The 21,516-nt window shown below is 53.1% G+C and overlaps 2 protein-coding genes and 1 long non-coding RNA gene across 7 annotated transcripts in view; 2 read left to right on the top strand and 1 right to left on the bottom strand.

Moving 5' to 3' along the window:
• TIMP2 (TIMP metallopeptidase inhibitor 2) overlaps positions 1–11,506 on the top strand; it is a 46,262-nt gene extending 34,756 nt beyond the window's left edge. Inside the window, exons 4-5 of the mRNA XM_034641437.1 lie at positions 6,617–6,741; positions 8,600–11,506. Coding sequence (XP_034497328.1) covers positions 6,617–6,741; positions 8,600–8,797 — 323 coding nt within the window. The 3' untranslated portion in view covers positions 8,798–11,506. The remainder of the gene's footprint in view (positions 1–6,616; positions 6,742–8,599) is intronic.
• Positions 1,536–14,532, bottom strand: LOC117795722. Of its 2 annotated transcripts, none has more exons than XR_004619860.1 (3): positions 14,203–14,532; positions 5,145–5,252; positions 1,536–5,018 (listed from the first exon to the last, which is right to left on the bottom strand). It is a non-coding gene; the product is annotated as an uncharacterized LOC117795722 (long non-coding RNA). The 2 variants fall into 2 exon arrangements; XR_004619861.1 differs by lacking the exon at positions 14,203–14,532 and having other exon boundaries at positions 1,536–4,658; positions 4,807–5,018; positions 5,145–6,617.
• A 4,285-nt stretch (positions 14,533–18,817) lies between these two features.
• Positions 18,818–21,516, top strand: part of USP36 (ubiquitin specific peptidase 36) — a 37,296-nt gene continuing 34,597 nt past the window's right edge. Inside the window, exon 1 of one of the 4 annotated variants that reach the window (XM_011223859.3) lies at positions 18,818–18,965. The gene's annotated coding sequence lies outside the window, so the exon portion shown is untranslated. Of the gene's footprint in view, positions 19,132–19,468; positions 20,305–21,516 lie in introns of those variants that run through there. The other 3 variants (XM_034641854.1, XM_011223858.3, XM_019798790.2) reach the window with 3 other exon arrangements.

Below are 21,516 nucleotides of genomic sequence, written 5' to 3'. Positions count from 1 at the left end.
CGTCTGGGGCGGCGTCTCTGTGGTGCAGGGGGAGCCTGAGACACCATGAGGCCGAACACAGCCGTGACACCGTGAGGCTGTTCTGAAGTCTCCGGGCTTCCCTGCCTCTTTCTGTCTGAGAATTCCTGTACATTCTGGCCTACCCCCCACAACAGTGGAACTAGTGTGACTTGATGGGGAAACACAGTAAACCAGTATCCACAGGACACATGAGGTCGGGTGGACACCAAGAGGTGAGAATTTTTGCCTTTTATTCCTGAAAGGGAGGCCCATGCCAGATGCTGGGAATGCTCCCTAGGGAAGCACGAGTCAGCCCATAACTTGGGAGAAGATGGGGGAGTGGAGGGGACAGCTCCCCTGGTCGGACATTATATTCTGTTATACAATCCGAATTTAACCATAAAAATACATTCTGAATCCAGATCTTTGTGCTTTGGGGGATTGTCTTCTGTTTGGGTTATTTGTGCTTCTCCCCGATCCACTGAGGATATTTAGAAAATCAACACGTACTTAGCAGGTGCCACGAGGCGCCTTGCACTGTGCCTGGCGTGACAGGAGTTCAGGAGGGGATATCCAGAGGGGAGTGCACACACGCTCCCACTGAGGGGACAGGAGAAGAAAAGAAAGAAAATAAAACAGGGGTTGGTTTTTTATTTTTGGTGGGGGGGACTGAGAGCAGCGAACGAATGCGCGGGAGGAAGAGACCGTCTCGGGTGGCAGGTGCAAAGATCCAAGAATCTGGAAGATTTGGCACTGACCCCGGCTGTGCTGAGCGTGTGGGGGTCCCTGGCGGGGGTGGGGGGAGATGCAGTGGGGCGTGACTGGGGCAGAGGACACGGCTGTCGCCTCTCCTTGGGTAACTCCCCCCTCCCTCCCTTAAAACGCTCATGCCTGGCATCTGCGTCCCTGGTTCGTCGTTCCATTAAGACTTCTGTCCCTCTCCTTGGGGTTGATGGGAGATTTTTTTTCTTCTTTTATGGGCATTTCTGACTTTCTAAATGTTTTCTAATGAGCATCTATGATTTTTTAAGTTGTCTTGACTATAACTCACACAGGATACCATTCGCCCATTTAAAGGGCGTCCTTTGGTGCTTTGGGTACCAGGTCGCAGCCACGGCCACAGTCAGAGAACCCTACGCCCTCCGGATGTCGTAGCCTTCCTAGCCCCCACTCCCCTCCCCCCAGCTCCAGCATCCACCATCTATTTTTTTTTTTACTCCATGGGTTTCCCTATTTCAGAGTCCTGTGAATGGAATCATAGACTCTGTGGTCCCATGTGTCTGGTGTCCCTCACTCAGCACCGTGTTCAGCGTGACATTTTTTTTAAAGTTCATCCACGTTGTAGCGTGAATTAGAGCTTCACTCCTTTTTGTGGCCGTTCTTTGGGTAGACCAGTGTGTCCCCCCATTTGTCTTTTTTTTTTTTAAAGATTTTATTTATTTATTTGACAGAGATAGATACAGCCAGCGAGAGAGGGAACACAAGCAGGGGGAGTGGGAGAGGAAGAAGCAGGCTCATAGGGGAAGAGCCTGATGTGGGGCTCGATCCCATAACGCCGGGATCATGCCCTGAGCCGAAGGCAGACGCTTAACGACTGTGCCACCCAGGAGCCCCCCCCCATTTGTCTTCTGATGGACACTGGGGTTGTTTCCACCTTTGGGCTCGTCTGCACGACGCTGCTGTCAGCGCCCATCACCACGTGTTTGCGTGGCTGTGTTTTCATCCCTCTCGGGCTGATGCGTAGGAGTAGAATTTCAGGGCATATGGTGACTATGTTTAATCATTTGAGGAACTGCCAGACTGTTTTCCAAAGCAGCTGCACCGTTTTACATTTGCAGTATCTGCTATTTTTACAGTAAGAAAAACAAAGTCAACCAGAGAGACAGGTATGGGGACAGAATCACGAAGCAGGGACCTTCCTGATGGTGCTGTCACCATGACACAGGGGATGGCAAGGCAGGGCAGGTGCACAGAACGCGGGGCACGGCCTGGGCTGGGAGAAGACCGGTCCACGTGTGCCCGAGATGGGCAACGTCTGTTTTATCTCCTCTTGATACTCCCCCATATGTGCAAAATTTTACAAATGCCATCTATTGCTTTCATGGTCAGAAGGATGAGCCGTGGAGAGACGGGAAGGGAGACGAGACCTCTCCTGGTTCAGGGAACCTGTTGCCCTAAGGAATCAGTGGCTTCTGTTTCCAGCACCAGGTTGTGTGCTGGTCCCTGAGGACTAACCCCTGAAAAGGAGTCCCTCGCCCTGGGTCTCCGGCTCCTCACACCGCCCTCTAGGGGCAGCTGGCCAGACTGCGGAACTGCAGAAGCATACGCTGAAGGAGGGAGGGCCAGGGTCCTCCCCGTGGGCTCCTGGGAGGGAAGGTGACCTACATCTGGGTTCATACAACAGTCTTGGCCGTCTCCCTGTTGATAAAAGTAGGATCGCCCTCTTCCTGGCCCTGACGGCCTCTGAGAGCTTCTCGTGTGTGTTCCGTTCGGTCCTTCCAGTCCTTTACAAAATAGGCACCGTCTGGTGTCCGTGTTGCCGATGAGGAAGACAGAGGAGTAGAGAGATGAACAGCGTGCCCCAGGTCTGGCGGTGCGTGCCCAAACCTACTTTCATGCACTGATGGTTAACTTCTGGTCGATGTCTCGTTGGTACCTTGAAATCGGGGCGTAAGCGTCTGCCGCACAAATTTTGGCAGGTGCCGGGCGCTGGAGCTCTTTCTCCTGGGGGGTGGGGGGCGGGGAGCCGGGTGGTAGGCATTTCTCAGCACACCTGTGCCTGGGCCGCACTGCCAGCAGAATCTCCCCGACTCCCAGATCTGTGGCACTCCACTTCTCCGTCCGTGTGGTCCAGGTGTTAGCAGTCTCACCGCCCCGGCATCGGAGCCAGCAGCCCTCCACCTGCACGGCCCGTTGGAATTTCTCGGGGAGTCTGGTAGAAGTCCTGAATCCCAGGTGCCACCGTAGACCAATTCCGAGCAGAATCTCCAGGGCTGCGGCCTGGGCCTCAGCATTTCTAAAGCTTCCCAGGAGAGTCCAGGGTGTCGCCAGGGCTGAGAGCTGGCATCTAACCAGAACCTTCCCTGCCCTGGGTCAGATGCAGACCTTTCATCGCAGAGGGGCCGAGTAGCTGGTCAGCACACACACAGGAGGGCTGAGCCCCAGGGGCCGAGCTCAGCCACTCCCCTTACGGAGGTACATCTGGGACATGACTTTCATCTGCGGGTCAGTCCGTCCTGCCTCTTGCCCAGAGATCCCGAGGACCTTGGCACTGCCCTTTGTTCCATGAGATGGACAGTCTGGACTGCAGGGGGGACGGCCCAGAAGACGGATTATGTCCAGCGGTCAGGAGCCCTGGTGTGCAGCGTGTGCGCTGAGTACGTGGCTCCCGTACGGCCCCGTCCCACTGGCCACGAAGCGCGCGTGGCTGCGTAGCAAGTGTGGGTCTCCAACAAGAGCCGAGGGTAGAGGCTGCACACGGCAGCTTGGTGATGATTATCTTGTGAGTGGTGGCTCTGTGTTATTTCGGGGGATGTGGTAGGAGAATCTCTTCCTCTGTTTTGCTCAGCATCTATTCTGGAAGGAAGAGGCTTCTGTGTCCGCATGAAGCGTCGTGAGTCAAAGGCGGAGAGCCCAATCATCTCAGTAACTCTGCTAATGTTGCTGTTCTCATGCGGAAGCTCGCTCGTTCCTCTTTGCCGTCAGAGGTTATTTATCATGTGACGTGTATGTGTCCTGTGCTGTTCCTGCACACGGGTCTGTTAAACTGTCCCCAGTCGGAACAAGAAGACGATTCTCCAAGTAACTGTGGCGTGCATCCGCTAGGCTTGCTGCAGCCGGAACCGTCCACATGGTGGCTCCACTTGTAGTAAAAAGGAAGAAGATACATTTTGTTGGAAGATACATCTGTTTGCAACTGCGTCTATCATCTTTCACCCTTTCATGTTTAATACTGGAAGCAAGTAACATGGGGCACATTTGAGTTTCCTAACTGGCCACGGAGCCTAAGATCCCCAGGAGGCACGTCCAGCAGGGGCCGGCGCACCCGTTACAGGGGGACCTCGCTGAGCTGACGTCTTTCCGCAGCTCAGTGAGATGGCTCTGGGTCAAATCTGGTGTCTACTTTCTGAGCACGGACTCTCCATCTTGTCCTGGAGTCAGGATGGGCCACCCAGAAATCACGGGGCACAGTAAACCACTCAGCCAGCCCTGGCAGTGGCCCCAGGAGTGACCGCATGGCCCGAGGCAGCCCACCTCCTCTTGGGCTGATGACTCAAGTTCACATGTTGAGCTGGGCACCAGGAGACGCTCATGTTCAGGGACTGCAATAGAATTGGCCCTGTAATTTTCTTCTGCAGTCCTCTCCTCCAAGAGGAAAAAGAAACCTACAACCTTCAGTTACAAATTTTAATTAATTCCTGTTTTTCTCTCCAAGAAAGACTGTGCATTTTTCCAAGGCGGACGTGGGAGGATGTTGTAAGAGATGTTCACATGGTGCGTGCCCAACCAAGTCTTAATAACTGTACCTGTATGGAAAGGGTGTCCTTTGAACATTTTGAGATGCTATGTTATTTGTAAGTGACATCCAAGGTAAACAGGAGCCTGGCCAGGGCCGTAGAAGATACAGTTTGTATTGCGTCTCCACGTCCTTCCCTGTCCTAGTTCAAAAGGGAAGATAGCAAAAAAAGGCCGATAATGAAGCAAACTGTTGGAACAAATACCCACATCGTTGTCAGTACACTTTTATTGAGCAATTACTATGTGTGAGGAACTGTGAATAAAAAAGGATTCAGACTGAACTCTTACCCTTCATGCTTATGATCTGGTTAAGGAGCAGGGGACAGAAGAAAGGCAAAGACAGACGTGGAGCAGGACGTGGATGACAGCCTGGCAAGGCAGCAGACATCACTGCAGGAGTTTGGGGGTGGAGCCAGCACGGGCCCCGCCCCTCTGTCAAGCAGGAGGAGGCGGGGCCGGGGAGGGCTGTGGTCCATATGTACCTGCATGGGCTGTACGTTCTGGAAGGAAGGAGGAGATAGGAACGAGTTACTTGTCACCTTTCTGTTTTCCCCCTTCCTCAGCTACTCTGAACTCATACAAAATGGCTATACAGTTAAAAAAAAAAAAAAAAAAAGCCCAAGTACCTATTTGGAAGTATTTAGAGCCAGCCAAACACTCCTCTTCCATTAGTTGTTAGGAGTCAGAATAAATGCTGTCCAGTAGCAACCCTGCTCCTTGCTCCTTCTCTTCACCTGGAACGTCATTCAAGTCCGAACAGACGCAAGGGAAAATAGAGCTCCCGAAGGCAAGGGGAGCCGTTAAATCAGAAGAGAGAGCATCAGAATTCACATCGAGGGAGTGCCTCCTGCCACCTTCCCGGCACACAGGATGTCCCTGTGCCTGCTCGAGGCCTCGAGGCCTCGGGCCAGCCGACACGCCTTTCCCCTGGCCAGAGATCACGGGGTGATGTATTCCCCGCGGGGGTGCATTCTTAGCGTACAAGCTGCATTATTCACCGAACTATATGTCTATTAGTGGATTCTTCACGGCCTGTGCTGTGCCTGAGATCATAACGTTGGATGTCCCGGAGCTTTGTCAAGTGGAGAGCCTGGGGTGTAGCCCGAGGCTCCCGTCGGCCCCTCGGGAGCCTCCCGCCGCCCTGCTGGGCTCCACCGCTCCTCGCCCTGCCTCTGTGGCTCTTGACAAGGTACCATGGCAGCTGGAGGGCTGAGATTTGACATGACCTCTCCAGCCCTCATTTCATCTTTGTGTCCTGCCTGGCTGATGCCAAGGCCGTCCCCAGCACGAAGCCTTCGAACTCTTCGGCGGAGGAAAGGAGGGAGCGGAATCAGGAGCCTGCGGGAGAAGAGACAAAGAGTGCCGCCCCCTCCCCCCGCCGTGAAGGGAATGCGGAGCTGATTTCCAATTTTATAAAATTCCATGTTTTTGCTGTTCGTGGTGGAAAAACCCAGACAAGTTCAAGATCAAACGGAGGACACGTGTGTGAAAAGTAAAGCGGGAAACGATGTGATCTCTTTCGTGCGGAATCACGTGTGTGAAAGAGCGTTGGAAGGAAAGGCAGCTAAGTGCTCGCTGTCGGTTTTTTTCCCGTGTCCGCCAAGTGCTCTCGAGGGTTCGTTCTGCTCGGCACATGCAATCCTGGTGTATCCGTCAGCTTGCGCTGCCGTGACCAGGGATTGAGTCCCTCGCAGTCCGGGGGTCGGGGGGCATCAGGCATGGGCAGGCTGGTTCCCCGAAGCCTCTCTCCCGGGCTCGCAGACGGCCATCTCCTCCCCGTGCCCTCAATGCTTGTCCCCTCTATGCCTGTCTGGGTCCTGATCTCGTCTTTATCGGACCCCGTTCTTATTGTATGTGGCCCCCCCACAGGATCTGTTAACGTAATCACCTCACGGAAGACCCGTGTCCAAACACAAGCACGTTGCTGAGGTGCTGGGGGTCAGGAGTTTGGGGATTTTGGAGAGGCTGCAGCTCGGCCCCCAACACGCGGTACTGTGAGCAGTAAGCCTCCACACACCCAAGCCGTGCTCGGGGGCGGGGCGGCAGGAGGACAAGGACCTGTGACTTGCCCTGAGCTTGGTGATCGCTGTCTCCTCAGGAAAGGCCGAGGGGAACGGCAAGATGCACATCACCCTGTGTGACTTCATCGTGCCCTGGGACACCCTGAGCACCACCCAGAAGAAGAGCCTAAACCACAGGTACCAGATGGGCTGTGAGTGCAAGGTAAGCTGGCCTTGACCTCATCACCTCCGCCTCCAGGGAGACCGCCGGGCTTTGATCCTTGGCTTTGCAGGGCCTCTCCGTCCACGGGGTCCTGAGGACTGGGCTCTGGAGAGGTACGGCCTCGGTACCAGTGAGGCTGTCTGGCCAGGGACAGAGCCCCGAGGCTTGCCCCTGCCAAGGGATATTTGGGAGGTCATGGCAATCTGGCTCTGTGGCCTGGAGCTTCTAGGAAGGAGAGCCTTCCAGGGGGAGGAATTTTGTGGGGCGAACAGGGGGCTGTGAGTACCTTCTATGGGTGCTCAGGTGCAGACTTGAGTGCCTTGGGAAAGAATGTCCGAGCCATTTCCACGCACTGGGGCCACAGAGGACCCTGACACCCCGTCCCCTTCTTAAAAGCAGCCCAGAGGGGCGCCTGGGGGGCTCAGTCGGTGAAGCATCTGCCTTCGGCTCAGGTCATGATCTTGGGGTCCTGGGATCAAGCCCTGCAAGGGGCTCGCTGCTCAGTGGGAAGTCTGCTGCTCCCCCTGCTCGTGCCCCCCGCCCAATAAATAAATAAATAAAATCTTAAAAAAAAAAAAAAAAAGCAGCCCAGAGGTGGTGCGAGGTGCAGCCAGAGCAGCACTGACGATACGTGCAGCTGTAGACAGATCGCCACGGCCCCAGCCTTGGGTCCTCTGTCTCCTGCTGCCCTTAGTCCCCACCGCCTGTGCCTCCAGCCCCAGCACAGGAAGCACCGCCAGGGGCCAGGGTCCCTCTGCCACCGGAAGTGGGTCTGGAGCCGGAAGGCTGCAGGGATTGGCTTTTGCTGATCAGCGCTCTTGCTTCCGTGGTACATCAACGCCAGCCAGTCCCTTACCCCATTTGGAATGTGAATTCTGACCTACAGCTGCGCGTATGTGGAGCAAACGCATCATTGCCCAACGTGAGATCAAAACAGAGTTTTTCAGCATCAAAACAAACGAAATCTGGCCATTTGCAACAACGTGGTTGGAACTAGAGGCTATTATGCTGAGCAAAATAAGTCAGAGAAAAACAATTACGTGATTTCACTCATGTGTGGAATTTAAGGAACAGAACAGGAGCATAGAGAAACGGAGGGAAAAATAGAACAAGATGAAATCAGAGAAGGAGGCAAACCATAAGAGACTTTTAAGCATAGGAAACTGAGGGTTGCTGGAGGGGGGTGGGGGATGGGGTAACTGGGTGATGGGCATTAAGGAGGGCACCTGATATAAGATGATGAATCACTGAACTCTACTCTGAAAGTAATAATACACTGTATGTTAATTGAATTTAAATTTAAAAATTCACAGCCGTACAAAACTGAGTTCTTCCCTTTCCCTCTTGTGGACTCAAGTTCCCCACCACAGTGCTACTTGCCGACCCCCTCAAAGCCCATGCGTGCTTCGGAGCAAGACACCATCCTTTTTATTTGACGGAACCTAGCTAGCTCCAGGAAATTTAAGGCCCTCTGTGGTGGTGGTTCTGGGAGGGTGGGGCCACACTGAGGCCTTTGCGGCATGCTCAGAGACAGTAGACCAGATGGCCCAAAGCAGAGGGGCACCTGCAGCAGCTGGGGGTGCGGGAGCCATGCACAGGGGTCCCCCCAGGCCCCATCCCCCCACCCAGGCAGGCTGCCTGCTGCAGTTTAGAGAGTGGGGGGTGCTCAGGAAGGGCTGCTGATGGAGCAGGTTCAACTCGAGCCCCCGTTTCCTCTCCCCACCACTGTGCTCACGTGGTCATTCATTCGACAAACTGCCCTTGAACGTCTCTGCCGGGCACGTGGCTAGGCTCTGGAGATGCCCCCTTGAGTGGCCTCTGTCCCTGACTGGATTCGCCTCCGTGTCCTTCTTCCTAGATCACGCGCTGCCCCATGATCCCGTGCTACATCTCGTCTCCGGACGAGTGCCTCTGGATGGACTGGGTCACAGAGAAGAACATCAACGGGCATCAGGCCAAGTTCTTCGCCTGCATCAAGAGAAGCGACGGCTCTTGTGCGTGGTACCGTGGAGCGGCGCCCCCCAAGCAGGAGTTTCTTGATATTGAGGACCCGTAAGCTGGCCAACAGCACCCCTTTGGCCAACGGAAAAGCCTCCAAGAGTTTAGACTGGTCCAGCTCTGACATCCCTTCCCGGAAACAGCATGAATAAAACAGTCATCCAAGTGGGTCTAAATTAGTGTGAGTCTCCTCCCACCCCCATTGCCCTTTTAAACGTGGTTGTGGTCCCACACCCCCATCCGCCAGCCTGGGCATCCCTGGGTGCCGGCAGGGGTGGGATGCACGGGCCCGGCCCCAGCCCTTGCACTGTCACAAACACTGAGCGGGCGGCCCGTACGTAGGAGTCCCCCAGGCCTGGTCAGGGCAGAGCCTGGAAATGTGCATTTTGCAGAAACTTTTGAGGGTCGTTGCAAGACTGTGTAGCAGGCCTACCAGGTCCCTTTCATCTCGAGAGGGGCATGTCCCTCGTTTCCTGCAGCTTCCACAGCTCTGGCCCTAGGGTGGTGGTCCCCACCCCTCGCAAGCACCCCTGTGTCCTTTGTGCCCATCACGGACTCCCAGCACCTGTGACTCCCGTAAATACAGAGGCAGCCCTTGACCAGTGGCTCGCTCTTGAAGGAGTCCCAGTTAGTCCCGTTAATCCTCAGAATCGAAGTGGGAGCCACGCTGCAGGGCCTTGTACGATGTGGGCGACAGCTTCAGCCAAGTCCTTTTCAGTCACCCCACCATGCACCCTGATGCGGGGGGAGTCCGTGGCATTCTGCCTGAGTGCAGACGTTTGGGGGGACACTGGGCTCCCCTGGCCGTTTATTCCCGGGTTTGTCAAGTGAGTCTGGCTTCTTCCTCCTCCTCCTGGCGTCGGGCATCCGCCTGAGTCGTACACGTTGGCTTCGCAAGGGGTTGTGCATGGCCAGTGGCACGGGCTGGCTGTGCTGTTTGCACATCCTGAGGACATCGAAAACCAGGCCCTGCTGTGCCCCCCAACGCACCTCAGCCCCCCCCAAGCAGGTGCCACAGCTTTACCATGACCCGCTGCAAAAACGGACAGTCACTGTGCTGGGCGTGGGTCTCTGGGAGTGAAGTTAGCTGGGCGTGTTGTCAAGTCTTACCTAGGAAGGGAAAAATCAGGGAGGTAGGTGGGTTCCATGAATCTCTTTCTGGGCCTCCAGGATACTGTGGCCAACATCTCATTTTCCTGAAGATGAATTCTCAGATAATCTGTGAAGCCAAATCCCAGCTGTACCGGCCTCCACTTAGATTTGTCATATTTGATCTCGGTCAAAAAAACGTCCCAGGGGACTAGAGAGCGCGTTCCCCAAGCATGGCTTTCTGCTGCCAGGAAAATGGGGGTTAAGGCAGGCAGAAATCTCTTAGTAACAAAAAGTCATCTTTTTCTTCCAACTTGTATGCAGTATAAACTGTTCTGAGCTTTTCGCGCAAATTAGGCAAACATACACATACGCGAGCACGTGCGCGAACACACGCACACATGGAAATCCGAGTGTGTCAGCCTGCGAGTGGTCCTCCTGCAGAATGCTTCCAAAGTCACTACGTTCTTCAGCATTGCTCTACTCTGCGGTGACCCCAGACCACCTGTAAGACTCCTGACCCCCAGGTGGCGTGTAATAACCCCCATGCCTGCCGGGACCTGGTCAGCACAGATTTTGATGACTTCCCTTTCTAGGGCAGACTACGGGACTAGCCAGGGATCCGCCCCCGCGTCAAGGCCGCTTTCATGCTGTACAGTGATAGAAAGTTTGTAAGATGTCATAATGGACCAGTCCATGTGATTTCAGTATATACAAGAACACCAGACCCCTCCAATCAATATAACACCCACCCCTGTTTGCTTCCTGTATGGTGTTATCATATGTAACATTTACTCCTGTTTCTGCCGATTTTTTAAATGTTTTGGTTTGTTTCCGACATCAGTTGTAATCATTCCTGTGCTGTGTTTTTTATTACCCTTGGTAGGTGTTAGACTTGCACTTTTTTTTTTTTAAGGTTTCTGCATCGTGGAAGCTTTTGACCCAGAATGGAAAGCATGGCATGGTAGCTAGCCTATGATGGTGGATTCCTTCAGATCTTTTCTTTCCTTCTTTGAGTATGGTTGCTTTTTCCATCTGCTACTTTTTGTTCTCTGGTTCAGATCATTACAAAGTAAAGGCTCTTTGAGTTGGTGGGTTCGAAAAGATGGCCTGTATACTCAATCTACACACATTGTCTTCTAGCCATGCTGAGCAGAAAACAAAAACAGAAACAAAAAATTCAAGATGAAGTGCCCAGTGGCAGCTGAGAGACAAAGCCACTCAAATACGTCAGAGTAAACAGTTGCAAAGTGCACGTAGCTGAAGAAGCCTCTCCATTCGGCGGCGTTTAATTTATACGTTACGTTCTGCACACTGCTTGTTCTTCCTTCCATTCTTGTCTTCATGCAAGCAACTCAAAATATTTAAAATGAAGTTTACATTGTAGTTCTTTTCAAACCTTTGCTTGATAAGTATTAAGAAATATCGGACTTCTGCCATAATTTAAAGCTTTGTTTGATTGTGTTTGTTTTTGCTTGGGTTTTTTGTTTTTTGGTTTTTTTTTTTTTTAACTTTTGGGCAATGTGTTTTTGCTGGACTATGAAGTCTGAGACCTTCCTGTGCTGGGAACACGTGAGAGCTGTTGAACGTTGACAAGCAGACTGCGCATGTCTCCGATGCTTTGTATCATTCTTGAGTGATCGCTCGGTCAGTGGACAATAAACAGTATTATCAAGAACGTTGGCTCTGTGTGTGTGGCTGGATCCGACGCTCGGAGCTGTCTCTTCCTAGCTTAGGAACCAAACACCTCCAGGGGAGCCTGTCTTGTGGAGGTGGACATGTGTCCCCGAGAGAGAGAGAGAGGCCTGGGTGCTTTGAGGGATCCATTGGCATCTAGTCAGCGTGCGGGCAGGTTCCATGGTCTCATCAGTGCTTTTTTACGGTCCCCTGGCTTGCGTCAGGACCCTAACGAGGGCCGTGCATGGCAGCTGCTCTCCAGGCTCTTTTTTCCCCATCCCCGCTCTCCTCCTCTCCAGCTGGGAAAGATGACCCCATCATAATTTAAACTTGAACATGTCCTGCAAATGACCTTCCCCAGCATCTGTGCCCCTCCGGACCGCAGGCCCCGTGGGGTCGTAGCAAACCCACCAGACGACTGCTACCCATTTCCTTTCTTTTATGTAATTTAGGTCAAATGTGACTTCTGAAAGCACTTCTCATTATGGAAATTTTCAAACATATTTAAAAAAAACCAAAAACGCAGAGCGTGATCTAACGAACTCCACGCACCCATCACCCAGTCATTATCCGAGCTGTCTCTATCTTGGCAAGCCATTTCAAATCGGTTTGAGGACCCACATACGGGGTAAGCAGACTGTTAGGGAGTCTCCCAACACCATTCTTCCCCCCTCAGCCTCGCTCATTCTGTGAAAGGAACGTGCATGGGGCCTCGGGTCTGAACCCCCAACAGACACATGCGGGTTCAAAATGGAAACACAGCAACGGATCCTGCAGGGTCCAGTGTGAAGGGTCCCGGGGCCGGCCACCAGGGCTGGTTAAAACCTCTAGAAGTTTGGGTAGCCCTAGCTGTTCCCTGATCTAACCTAACGACGAGACGGTGGAGCTAACGGATCTTTTATAGGGGTCAGTGTTATTACGGACAACTTGCCATTACCAGAGATTCTATGTGAAGACTTTGAAACCCCTGCACGGACAGGTTCTGTCTTTAGCCTCGGGTTCGAGCTCAGAGCTGCCCCACAGCTCGTCTTGCCCCGCTTGGTGGCCGTGCGTCCCCGGCAGTGAAAGGCAGTGCTTTGATTTGGGGAAACCATCAGCCCTGACAGCAGATTTGCTCCTCTGGGAAACAAACCGGGAAAGAAAGAAGACATTCGGAAACACGATTCTGTCCATTTTTGTTCTGTGACAACTGGGAAGAATATTCCTTTCCAATTAATTGAAACAAAAACGTGAGGCAAGTCCAAATCCGAGTCTGCAAAATGGTGGGGCTGTCCGGCGGGGGCCAATAACAGAGAAAAGTCGAGTGCTAAAGAGGGTTTGGGGATGGGACCCAAAATGGGGTGCAGAGGCAATGCTGCATACAGGACCTGGAAATAAAGCTGAAAGATTGTTTATTTTTAGGCCACCCAACATGTTCCCCTTGCTCCAGGTGCAAGATTCCAACCAGGGAGGCTCAACACAGACCTAACCCCCGGCAGTTTTTACTGGGTGCTGGTCATGCCGGCACCCTCTGCCCAGCGTGTAGCAGAATTCCAGCCTCCCGGAAGAAAAGCAGGTGCTTGACATAAGTGCCTAAGGCACAGGATCCATTCTTTTTTGTTGTTTTTGTTTTTCTAAGTCATCTCCACAACCAACACGGTGCTCGAACTCACAACCCCGAGATCAAGAGTGGCACACTCCCCCGACTGAACCAGCCAGGTGTCCCCAAGATCCATTCTTATCAGAGAATGGGGGAACCCAACCGGAATCCCAGTTCCCAGACAGCAACCCTGGACGCAGGCCTTCTGGAGGAGAGCAGTCCCGGGCTTGCTGTGGGCTTGCATATACTCCCTGCCCCTTTCCCCAGGCTCTGGAGACTCCAATGCTAAACCCCCGTGGGCAACGGCTTAGCAAATCAAATCTGATAATAATAACCCCAGTCAAAGCTCACGTTTAGTCCACTCCAGGACTGGCACCGACGGTTTCACATCTGTTATCCTAGGTGACACTTGCCAGCTCTGAGAAGTCTGTGCTCTCATCGCTCTTGGTTGATAGATAAGGGGTCTGAGGCCTAGAGAGGTCCGTTTCCCAGGCACCCAGCCAGCAAGCACCGGGGCTGGGATCCAACCCAGGCAGAGGCAGGGTCCGGCCTCCTCTGCAGCATCCCTGAGGACCACGAGCCCCCGGAACAAAGCTGTGCAAGCACGTCACCCTCCGCAGGTCGCCTCCCACCTGGTGATGTTTGCCTTCTGTCTGCACAAAGAGCTGTATAGTGGCTTTCCTTTTGTTTTCTATTGTTTTCAGAACAAATACAAATGTATTTTCCTTTTTATGAGCTTTGAAGCAAGGATGACAATAAAATCCCAGTCTCCATTAAGACACACCAAAACACCAAAATACCTGTTACAGGTGGCCATGTGTGAACTTAAAGAGGGTTAGTTTCAGTTATCTGAAACATTCATCTCTATATAATTTATCTTCCAAACGGGGACACTTTTGAGAGAGAAGAGGGTACTTTCAATGAGTGGGGTCAATAGGTATAAACCAGGACTGCCCTGAGCAAACTGGGGTGTGGTGGCCCCCCGTCATTGTAGGACAGCTTCCCCAATCTTTCAGCTTTCTCGACCAGGCGTGTCGAACCCCCTCTGCTGTGGTCCCAGATGCTGGGGCTTGGCACTGGATGCAGCACCCCACAACCACTGAGCCCGAGAGACTTACCCTGACTTCCTGTGATCTGGGAGCAAAAGTCTACCAGCCACGGACGTGCTGGGCGCTGTAGCAAAAAAAGCCAGCATCTCAGGGGCGAACAAAAGGTGCGCATTTCTTGCCAGGACCAGTGGGGACGTTTGCTGGATGACTTCCACGGGCGATTCAGGGACCTGGGCTCTTTCCCTCTGTGTCCCCACCACCTTCTGAAGCCTCAGAGCCCTTCCTTTTTAGCCACAAAGAGGAAGGAGGGAGGCCTGGCAGATTCTCAGCCTCTGGCTTGGGAGTGACACCTGTCACTTCCTCTTCCAGGGTCTGGAGAGAATTAGTCACTACTGAACTCACTACAGGCAGCTTCCGGCCTGGGCCCCCTGGGCCTGTACCCACCTCCGCCCCAGGCAGGCCCAGACGCGGCAAGGAACAGTCTAATAGAGCCTCTCTCAGTGCCACGCTGGGCAGCGCTGGAGCTCAGAGGCTCCAATGCAAGGTGGTGCTGGGATTTAAAAGAGAAGGTCTCAAACACTCTTGAAAAATGTATATAATCAAGTCCTGAGGCCAAACGAGGATACATGCCTTGCTTCAAAAAGAACAGTAACAGCGCTGTGCAAAGTAACATTGTGTTTCAGAGAACAACTAATGGGACCTAAGGAAGGGAATGAAACCCAAATGAATGAAGTGAGAGGCAAGACGGGGGGGGGGTGTGTGAATTTGGGGAGAGGGAGGTGGGTTTGGGGCAAGGAGGGGGAGGCATCCTGAGGACAGTGGGACACGAATGGCCTCCGTAAAGGTTCAAGCAGGATTTCGGTGTCAGCAGCTGGGGACAGCGATTCCTATGCACGCAGAGAAAATACACACCTGTGTGTTTATGCTGGGTTTGTTTGTGTTTTAGAGAGAAAACTGCCCTGGGAGGGAAGGAGGAGGCAGGCCAGTGGCCGGCACAGGAATTTAAGGCCTGTTGGCTACTTTTTGGCCAAACCACCAAACACATTCATGAAAAAGTAAGATCTTTATGGGCCAAATTCCATTGCAGGCCATCTGTAGTCCAAGGAGAGAAGGTCTAAAATGGCCCTGGGAATCCATCGTGTGGCTTTTCCTTGGTGAGCACAGCCAGGGGAGGGTTTGGATCTGAATTTGGCAGTGTCTAGAAAAGAGGAAATTGTTAGGGTTTTGTAGGCCCAGCCAGAACAACTCATAGGAACCAAACTCACAACAACTGATATGAAAGTCAGAATTACTAATTTACAGTTAGACATGCGATTGAGCTCTCTCCAGAAATTAGCACATCTCTTTGGCCAGGCACAGGTGACTTCAGGGAAATATTGTTAATCTGTTAATGCACTTTATTTCTTAAGGTAAATTCTCATTTGATTCATTTTGGTTATAGCTTGTGTGTGTGTGTGTGTGTGAGAGAGAGAGAGAGAGAGAGAGACTACTTTACTCATGTATCTCCAGTGTTTCTCTACTTTTCTCCTTCAGGATTTAGAGATTATTAAGTTGTCTCATCTTGAGCATGTCATTTTTTGTTTGGTTGGGTTTCATAGACATTTATGCAGTGTACCTGCAATGAGATGAGGGAGACATCGTGAGAGCTTTACCAGTCGTCACAGGGAGGGAGAAGACCAGAGAACATTCCAATTGAGTGTGTAAGTGGAATGTGCAACCGGCCCAAGGCAACACCAACCTAATGGCAGGGATGGAAGAAATCTAGGAAGACTTCCTGGAGGAGGTGGTGCCCGAGGATGTTATAGAAGGGCAAGCGGGAAAGGGAATTTAGGGCAAAGACCAGCCTGAGCCTGGAGCAGAGATAACCTGATTAGGGCCTAGCGGACACTTGGATTTAGCCCCACCAAAGGATCCAGGGCAGGGAGTGGCTGGGGAATGAGGGGAAAAAGCAGGCACGGAGCCAGCCCCTAAGGGCCATTAGAGACCATGCTAACGAGAGCTTGATTTTCCCCTGAGCCTCAAGGGACGGGGAAGGGTTCAGACAGATGCACAGTGTTTTTGGGTAGACCTTCTAAACATATTATTCTATTTGGCAGTTCGAGGGATGGGTTTGGCCATTCCAGTAATGCAGGTGAAGATGGAGAGGTGCTCTATTTGGGCGGTTTAGATGGAGGGAAGAGAGTGGTTTGAGGAATATTTGAGAAGTAAGATTAGCAAAATTTGTTGATGGATGATTTACATGGGGTGAGGGAAAGACAGGAGACCGGGATGCTGGCCAGGAAGGTGGATGTTGGGGTCTGTATCAACCTGGGTCCAATCAGGAACACCGAAACCACTCTGTACAGCCTTTCAAACAGAGGGGGTTAATGCAGGGATTGGTTCCATCATGACGGAAGCCAGCTAGAGAACAACAGGCAGCTGTTAGCCCTTCTCCGATGGAGGGGCAGAGGCAGGAAGCGGCCTGCAAGAGCCCAGGGAGGGGATGGCTTGGGGAGGGGGAGGCAGAGAATGCTCCTCTCTGGATGGGGCATTCTGCGGGAGGGAGAGAAAGGTCCTACTTCTCCTTTCCTTTGCCCTCCAGTCTCGCCAGTGACCCCCAGGGGCCAGACACTCCCGGACACCAGGGCGCCTGGAAAGCAGAAAAGGGAAGGATTTGGTCTGAGCTCCAGCAGAGCAGCCAAGTGGCCAATAGGGCAGAAAAAGAGAGGCAGCTTAGGGGAGGCAGTGGGGAGGCACCCGTTTCTGGGCGGGTATGATGAGTTTGAAGTGCTTGTGGATCCTGCAGGGAGATGACCAGCAGGCCCTTCCTGGACCCACCATTCCAAAGATCAGGGGGAGAGAGGTGGGCACCTGCACATGTGCAATTTACCGGACTGCAGGCATACAGTGGGGTAGCCACAGCCATGGGCTAGGTGTCTCTTACCTTAAAGAAACATTTCACTTTTCTTTCCAAAATGCTTGCATCATTTATACTCCCAGGGGTGTGCTTCACATTCTCTCCAACATGTAGTCTTTTTAATTTTAGCTGTTCTAGTGGGTGTGAAATGTCCCACGGTGTGGTTTTAATTTGCATTTCTCTGGTAACCTTTGAGAGTGAGCACTTTAGGAAAGGCCCCCGTGAACATATCTCAAGGAGATTCCACTCTGAGGCTTCTTTGAGAGACTGAAGGGGGAGTTAGGGTGGGAGTGTGGCTGGCCAAAGGCTCCTCCCAACTTCTGGGGCTCAGATTACATCCTCAAATAGGATGGAGGCCTGTCAGGCAATTCATCTGTCATTTCACCAGAATTTTGGGGTTCCTCTGAGGGCCTGCACTACAGGTGCAGCCTGGAGCCTGACAAACTTGGGTTGAAACCCTCACATCACTGCTTGCTTGCAGGGATGGTACACTCAGTTTTTTCATCTGTAAAAAGGGAACAGCATCTTTTTGTAGGCCTGCCATGAGGACTAAAGCATCTAATGTTGGCAAAGCAGTCAGCTAGGTGTCTGAGACATAGTATCAGCTCAGCGATGGAAGCCAATGTGTTCAGTTTTGTTAAGACCCGCTGGAAATCGCCTTTATTCCACAGATGAGGAAAGGAAGGCTTAGGTTAGTTCACTGTCCAAAGCAACCTGCTAATTAGGGCCGCTTCGGGATAAAACCCAAGTCTCCTCGTTCCCCTGCCAGCTGCCACTCCTTCCTAACTGCCACCACACTTTTACTCATTCACCGATACATAGTATCAGGCACGAGACCTGTCTTTGTTTGAATCGTGGTTTGAGGGCACAGAGGGGATCACACCAGGAACAAATCTCAGTTTGAAGCTCTTGGGATTTTTAGTCTCAGGCTCCTACAGTATTGTTCCTGTTTGTTTGCTTTTTCAAGACACCAGCACCCACGTAGCAGTCACCACAGGGTGAATGTTGTCCCAGTCACACCTCTCGTCACTCTCCATCCCCATTCCCGGCTGCAAGGAGTGTGTGGGGCGCTGGGTGGGGGAACTCACCCAGCCCACTCCAGACCTCCCTGCCAAGACAGACCAGGCTGATAGTGTTGTGTGCACAAGGTTGTGGTTGGGGGGGGGGGTTCGTTTATTCCCACTTTCTGCCTCTTTCAGAGTGCCACGGGCGGCGGTCAGGCTAGGAGCCGCTCCCTCTCCCCCCTGCCCAGGAGAACGGGAAGGAAAGATTCAGGTGAAAAGTAAAATACTGCAGAAGCAGTAGTCATTTGCAAGCGTTCCACCAAAAGCTTAACATAAGCATCACGGGGTAATGCTTTTGGAGGTCAGGAAGGGGGCGGGAATTACAAGCGCCCCCCCACCCCGGACATTTCAAAGGTCAAACGCCACCACTCCCCCTCCTCTCCCACCCTTCATCCCAACATCTTCTTGCTTGGCCTCCCGTGGCTTTCCTGGGCCTGCTGCCCTCATCGCTCCCCGTCCGTGTCTTGGTCACTAAAGGGCCCTGGAGAGTGAGGCCGAGGCCCCGCGCCACGGGCTGGACGCAGGGTGCGCAAGGCACCGGGTACGAGACTGCGCCAGGTGCACATCCGCTTTACGGACCCGGAAGCGGACGCCTCACGTGCTCTCCGGGAACAGGCCAGGCTCCGGCCAAGGGGGCGGGGCGTCTCTGGCTCTGCGTGCTTGCGTCATCGCGTAGGCTGGCGGGGCCGCGGGGTGGAAGGGTGACGTATCGGGTGCGTAGAACGGCTGTGGGCGGGCCCAGGGAGCGGGGACGCAGCTAGCCCCGTCTCTTAAAGCCGCCACGACCTTTCGAGTCCAGCAGCGCGGGCCGCGAGTCGCGGTGCCTTTAAGCGTCGCCGTGACACGTGTGTGAGGCGCCCGAGGCCCGGATGGTGCGTGTGCAGGGCCCTGGTGGAGCAGACGCCAGCGCCGCGGGCCTGCAGCCGGGCCCGCCGAGGGCCGGGTAGGCTGGGGCCGGGTCTCGGCGGCGCGCAGGCCGAGGGAAGACTGCGCGTCCGGCCTGGTGGAGGACTTCCGCTGGGCCTGGGGCGCGGGAAGGTGCGGCCTGCAGGGGGGCGCAGCGGGGGAGACGTGAGCGCGCGGCCGCGAGGGGCTCGGGGGCCGGTGGGGAGGGCCCAGGGCTACTTCGTTAGCGAGGAGTTCGGGGCAGCGCTGTCCGTGAGGGGCTCGGGGGGCCACGGGGAGGGCCAGGGGCTCACGGTCAGCGAGGGTCTCGGGGATCCACGGGGAGGGTCAGGGGCGGGCCGTCCGCGAGGGCTCCGGGGTCCACGGGGAAGTCAGGGGCGCGCGGTCCGTGAAGGGCTTGGGGGGGGGTCCTTGGGGAGGGCCAGGGGCGCGCGGTCCACGAGGGGCTCGGGGGTCCACGGGGAGGTCAGGGGCGCGTGGTCCGCGAGGGTTCGGAGGTCCATGGGGAAGGCCAGGGACACGCGGTCCACGAGGGTTCCGGGGTTCACGGGGAAAGCCAGGGGCGCGGGGTTCGCGAGGACTCCAGGATCCGCAGGGAAGGCCCAGGGCTGCGCAGTCCGCGAGGGGGTTAGAGGGTCCACAGAGAGGGTCCGGAAGCATGCTCTTTGCTGTTCCCAGGGAACGCCGACCGGTGGTGGAGAGAGCTGCCCAGCCAGGAGCCCCAGGGAGTCGGGGGAGGCAAGGGTCTGTGTCGGTCTTGGGCATGGTCGTTACCCAGAGAAGCATCACTAATGCAGAACCCAGACTTCCTCTGGAATGGCTTAAGTCAAAATCTGGAGGAGCCTGTTCTGTGTGGCAGTAGTGCCGAAATTTCTTTTTTTTTTTTTTTTTTTCTTTTAGTAAGAAATATGGGAAAGACTTATCCCTGGAGAAGGTAACCTTCTTCAGGGTCATGGTCATGGTGAATGTGAGTGGATGGGGACAAGCTGTGGGGTTTTAAAATAATCTTTGTACGGGTGGGTAGTGTTGAGTCTCCCCTGGGGTACTAGGAGCTAGACAGAGCACCATTCTAAAACGGAGACAGATGAGAGAGGAAAGCATCGTGGCCAGCCTGCTTTCTCTAAGAGATGCTTAGAATCAGGCCTCCAAGGAGAGGGAGGCTCTGCTTACTCCTTCCTGGCTGGAGACTGGTGTTCTGCAAGCTCTGCAGAAGAGCGTGAAGGCCCCTGTGAAAGTGCCCCCGGGAGGCCCAGCCCGGGCTCTGTCCATCTGGGGCTCCTCCCCCACCAGCACGTGGTTGACCCTGTGAGTCTTGAGTGCATTTCATCCTGGAAAAGTGCATTTAGAGGGAGGAGGGAGAGGGGATATGCTTGAAGGGTATTCTGCAGATGCTGTGTTTGCCTGCTGTTGGAGGCAGAGAGATGATGGGAGAAGCTGAGCTGTTCCTGGACCGTGGAGTGGAGGAAGCATCTTTCCCGGTTTTTGAAGAGCGTTTTGCCAAATATGTACATGAGAAGGCTTGCTGATGATTACAAGGACATTTTTCTCTGGGTTCCTACACGTCAGAGAGAGATGACTTTTTGGTTATTGTTGATGTTTTGGGTGGAATTGATGACATAGAGGTTGATATTTGTCAGAACTTGAAAAATTGTTCAGAATCTCTGACTTCCACATTGAGGGGTGGGCTATGGGATAGATGTTCTTTAAATTACTTCTCTTGAAATAAATTGGGTTATATCTCCCAAGTTCTGTTTATCCCCTTGCTGTTTGGTTCCTGAACATTTGCCCTTGGACCCATGTCCATCTATGTCCTCACCTGTCCACAGTGAGGTATGAGTTTCAATTAAGACAGGGATATTGTAAGGAGATTTTTGGGACACTGGAATCTTCACCTTACAGATTGGCTTTCATTCTGAGATCATTTTCGTTATGCTCCCACTTTATTTTGGTGTTGGTATATTTTTATTTATGGATATGAGGCATGATGATCTGAAATTTGCTGTCAACAATGTGGGGACAGGAGAAGAATCAGAAGGGGGCCTACATAGTAATTATTGATGCTGAATAAGGGAATCATGGCGGTCCCCGTGTTGTTCCCACCACATTGTATATATTTGAATGTTTTCATGGCAAAACATTTTTTTAAGTATTTTAATTTTATGTAATCATAGTGATTTTGGATGGATAAAGAAAAAAATCTGCACTTAGCAAAGTGAAAATGTGACAATTCTTACTGCTCCTTCGATTCCTTTTGTGTGTGTCTGTGTGTGTGAAATTCTACTGGTTTATGAAATCTGGAAGTTGGAGGCGAGGAGGTTATTACCTCTCACTCTTTGGAAAGTGATTTACACTGGAGTTCACTGAAGACTTTTGTTCATCGGACTTGTCACAGACCTGAAGGTTAAGATACTGAGCCAAGGGCAGTGTTTTCCTATCACACACATTGTAGTAACTTGTAGCTAGTCCATTTAGCTCTTCTCCACACTCCCTCACTCCAGCACCATCCGCACTCCTTCA

The sequence above is a fragment of the Ailuropoda melanoleuca genome, chromosome 13 (genome assembly GCF_002007445.2).
Source record: "Ailuropoda melanoleuca isolate Jingjing chromosome 13, ASM200744v2, whole genome shotgun sequence".
In the NCBI taxonomy this organism is placed as follows: domain Eukaryota; kingdom Metazoa; phylum Chordata; class Mammalia; order Carnivora; family Ursidae; genus Ailuropoda; species Ailuropoda melanoleuca.
Note: the sequence above shows the minus strand (reverse complement) of the source record. Positions and strands in the feature narration are given on the sequence as shown.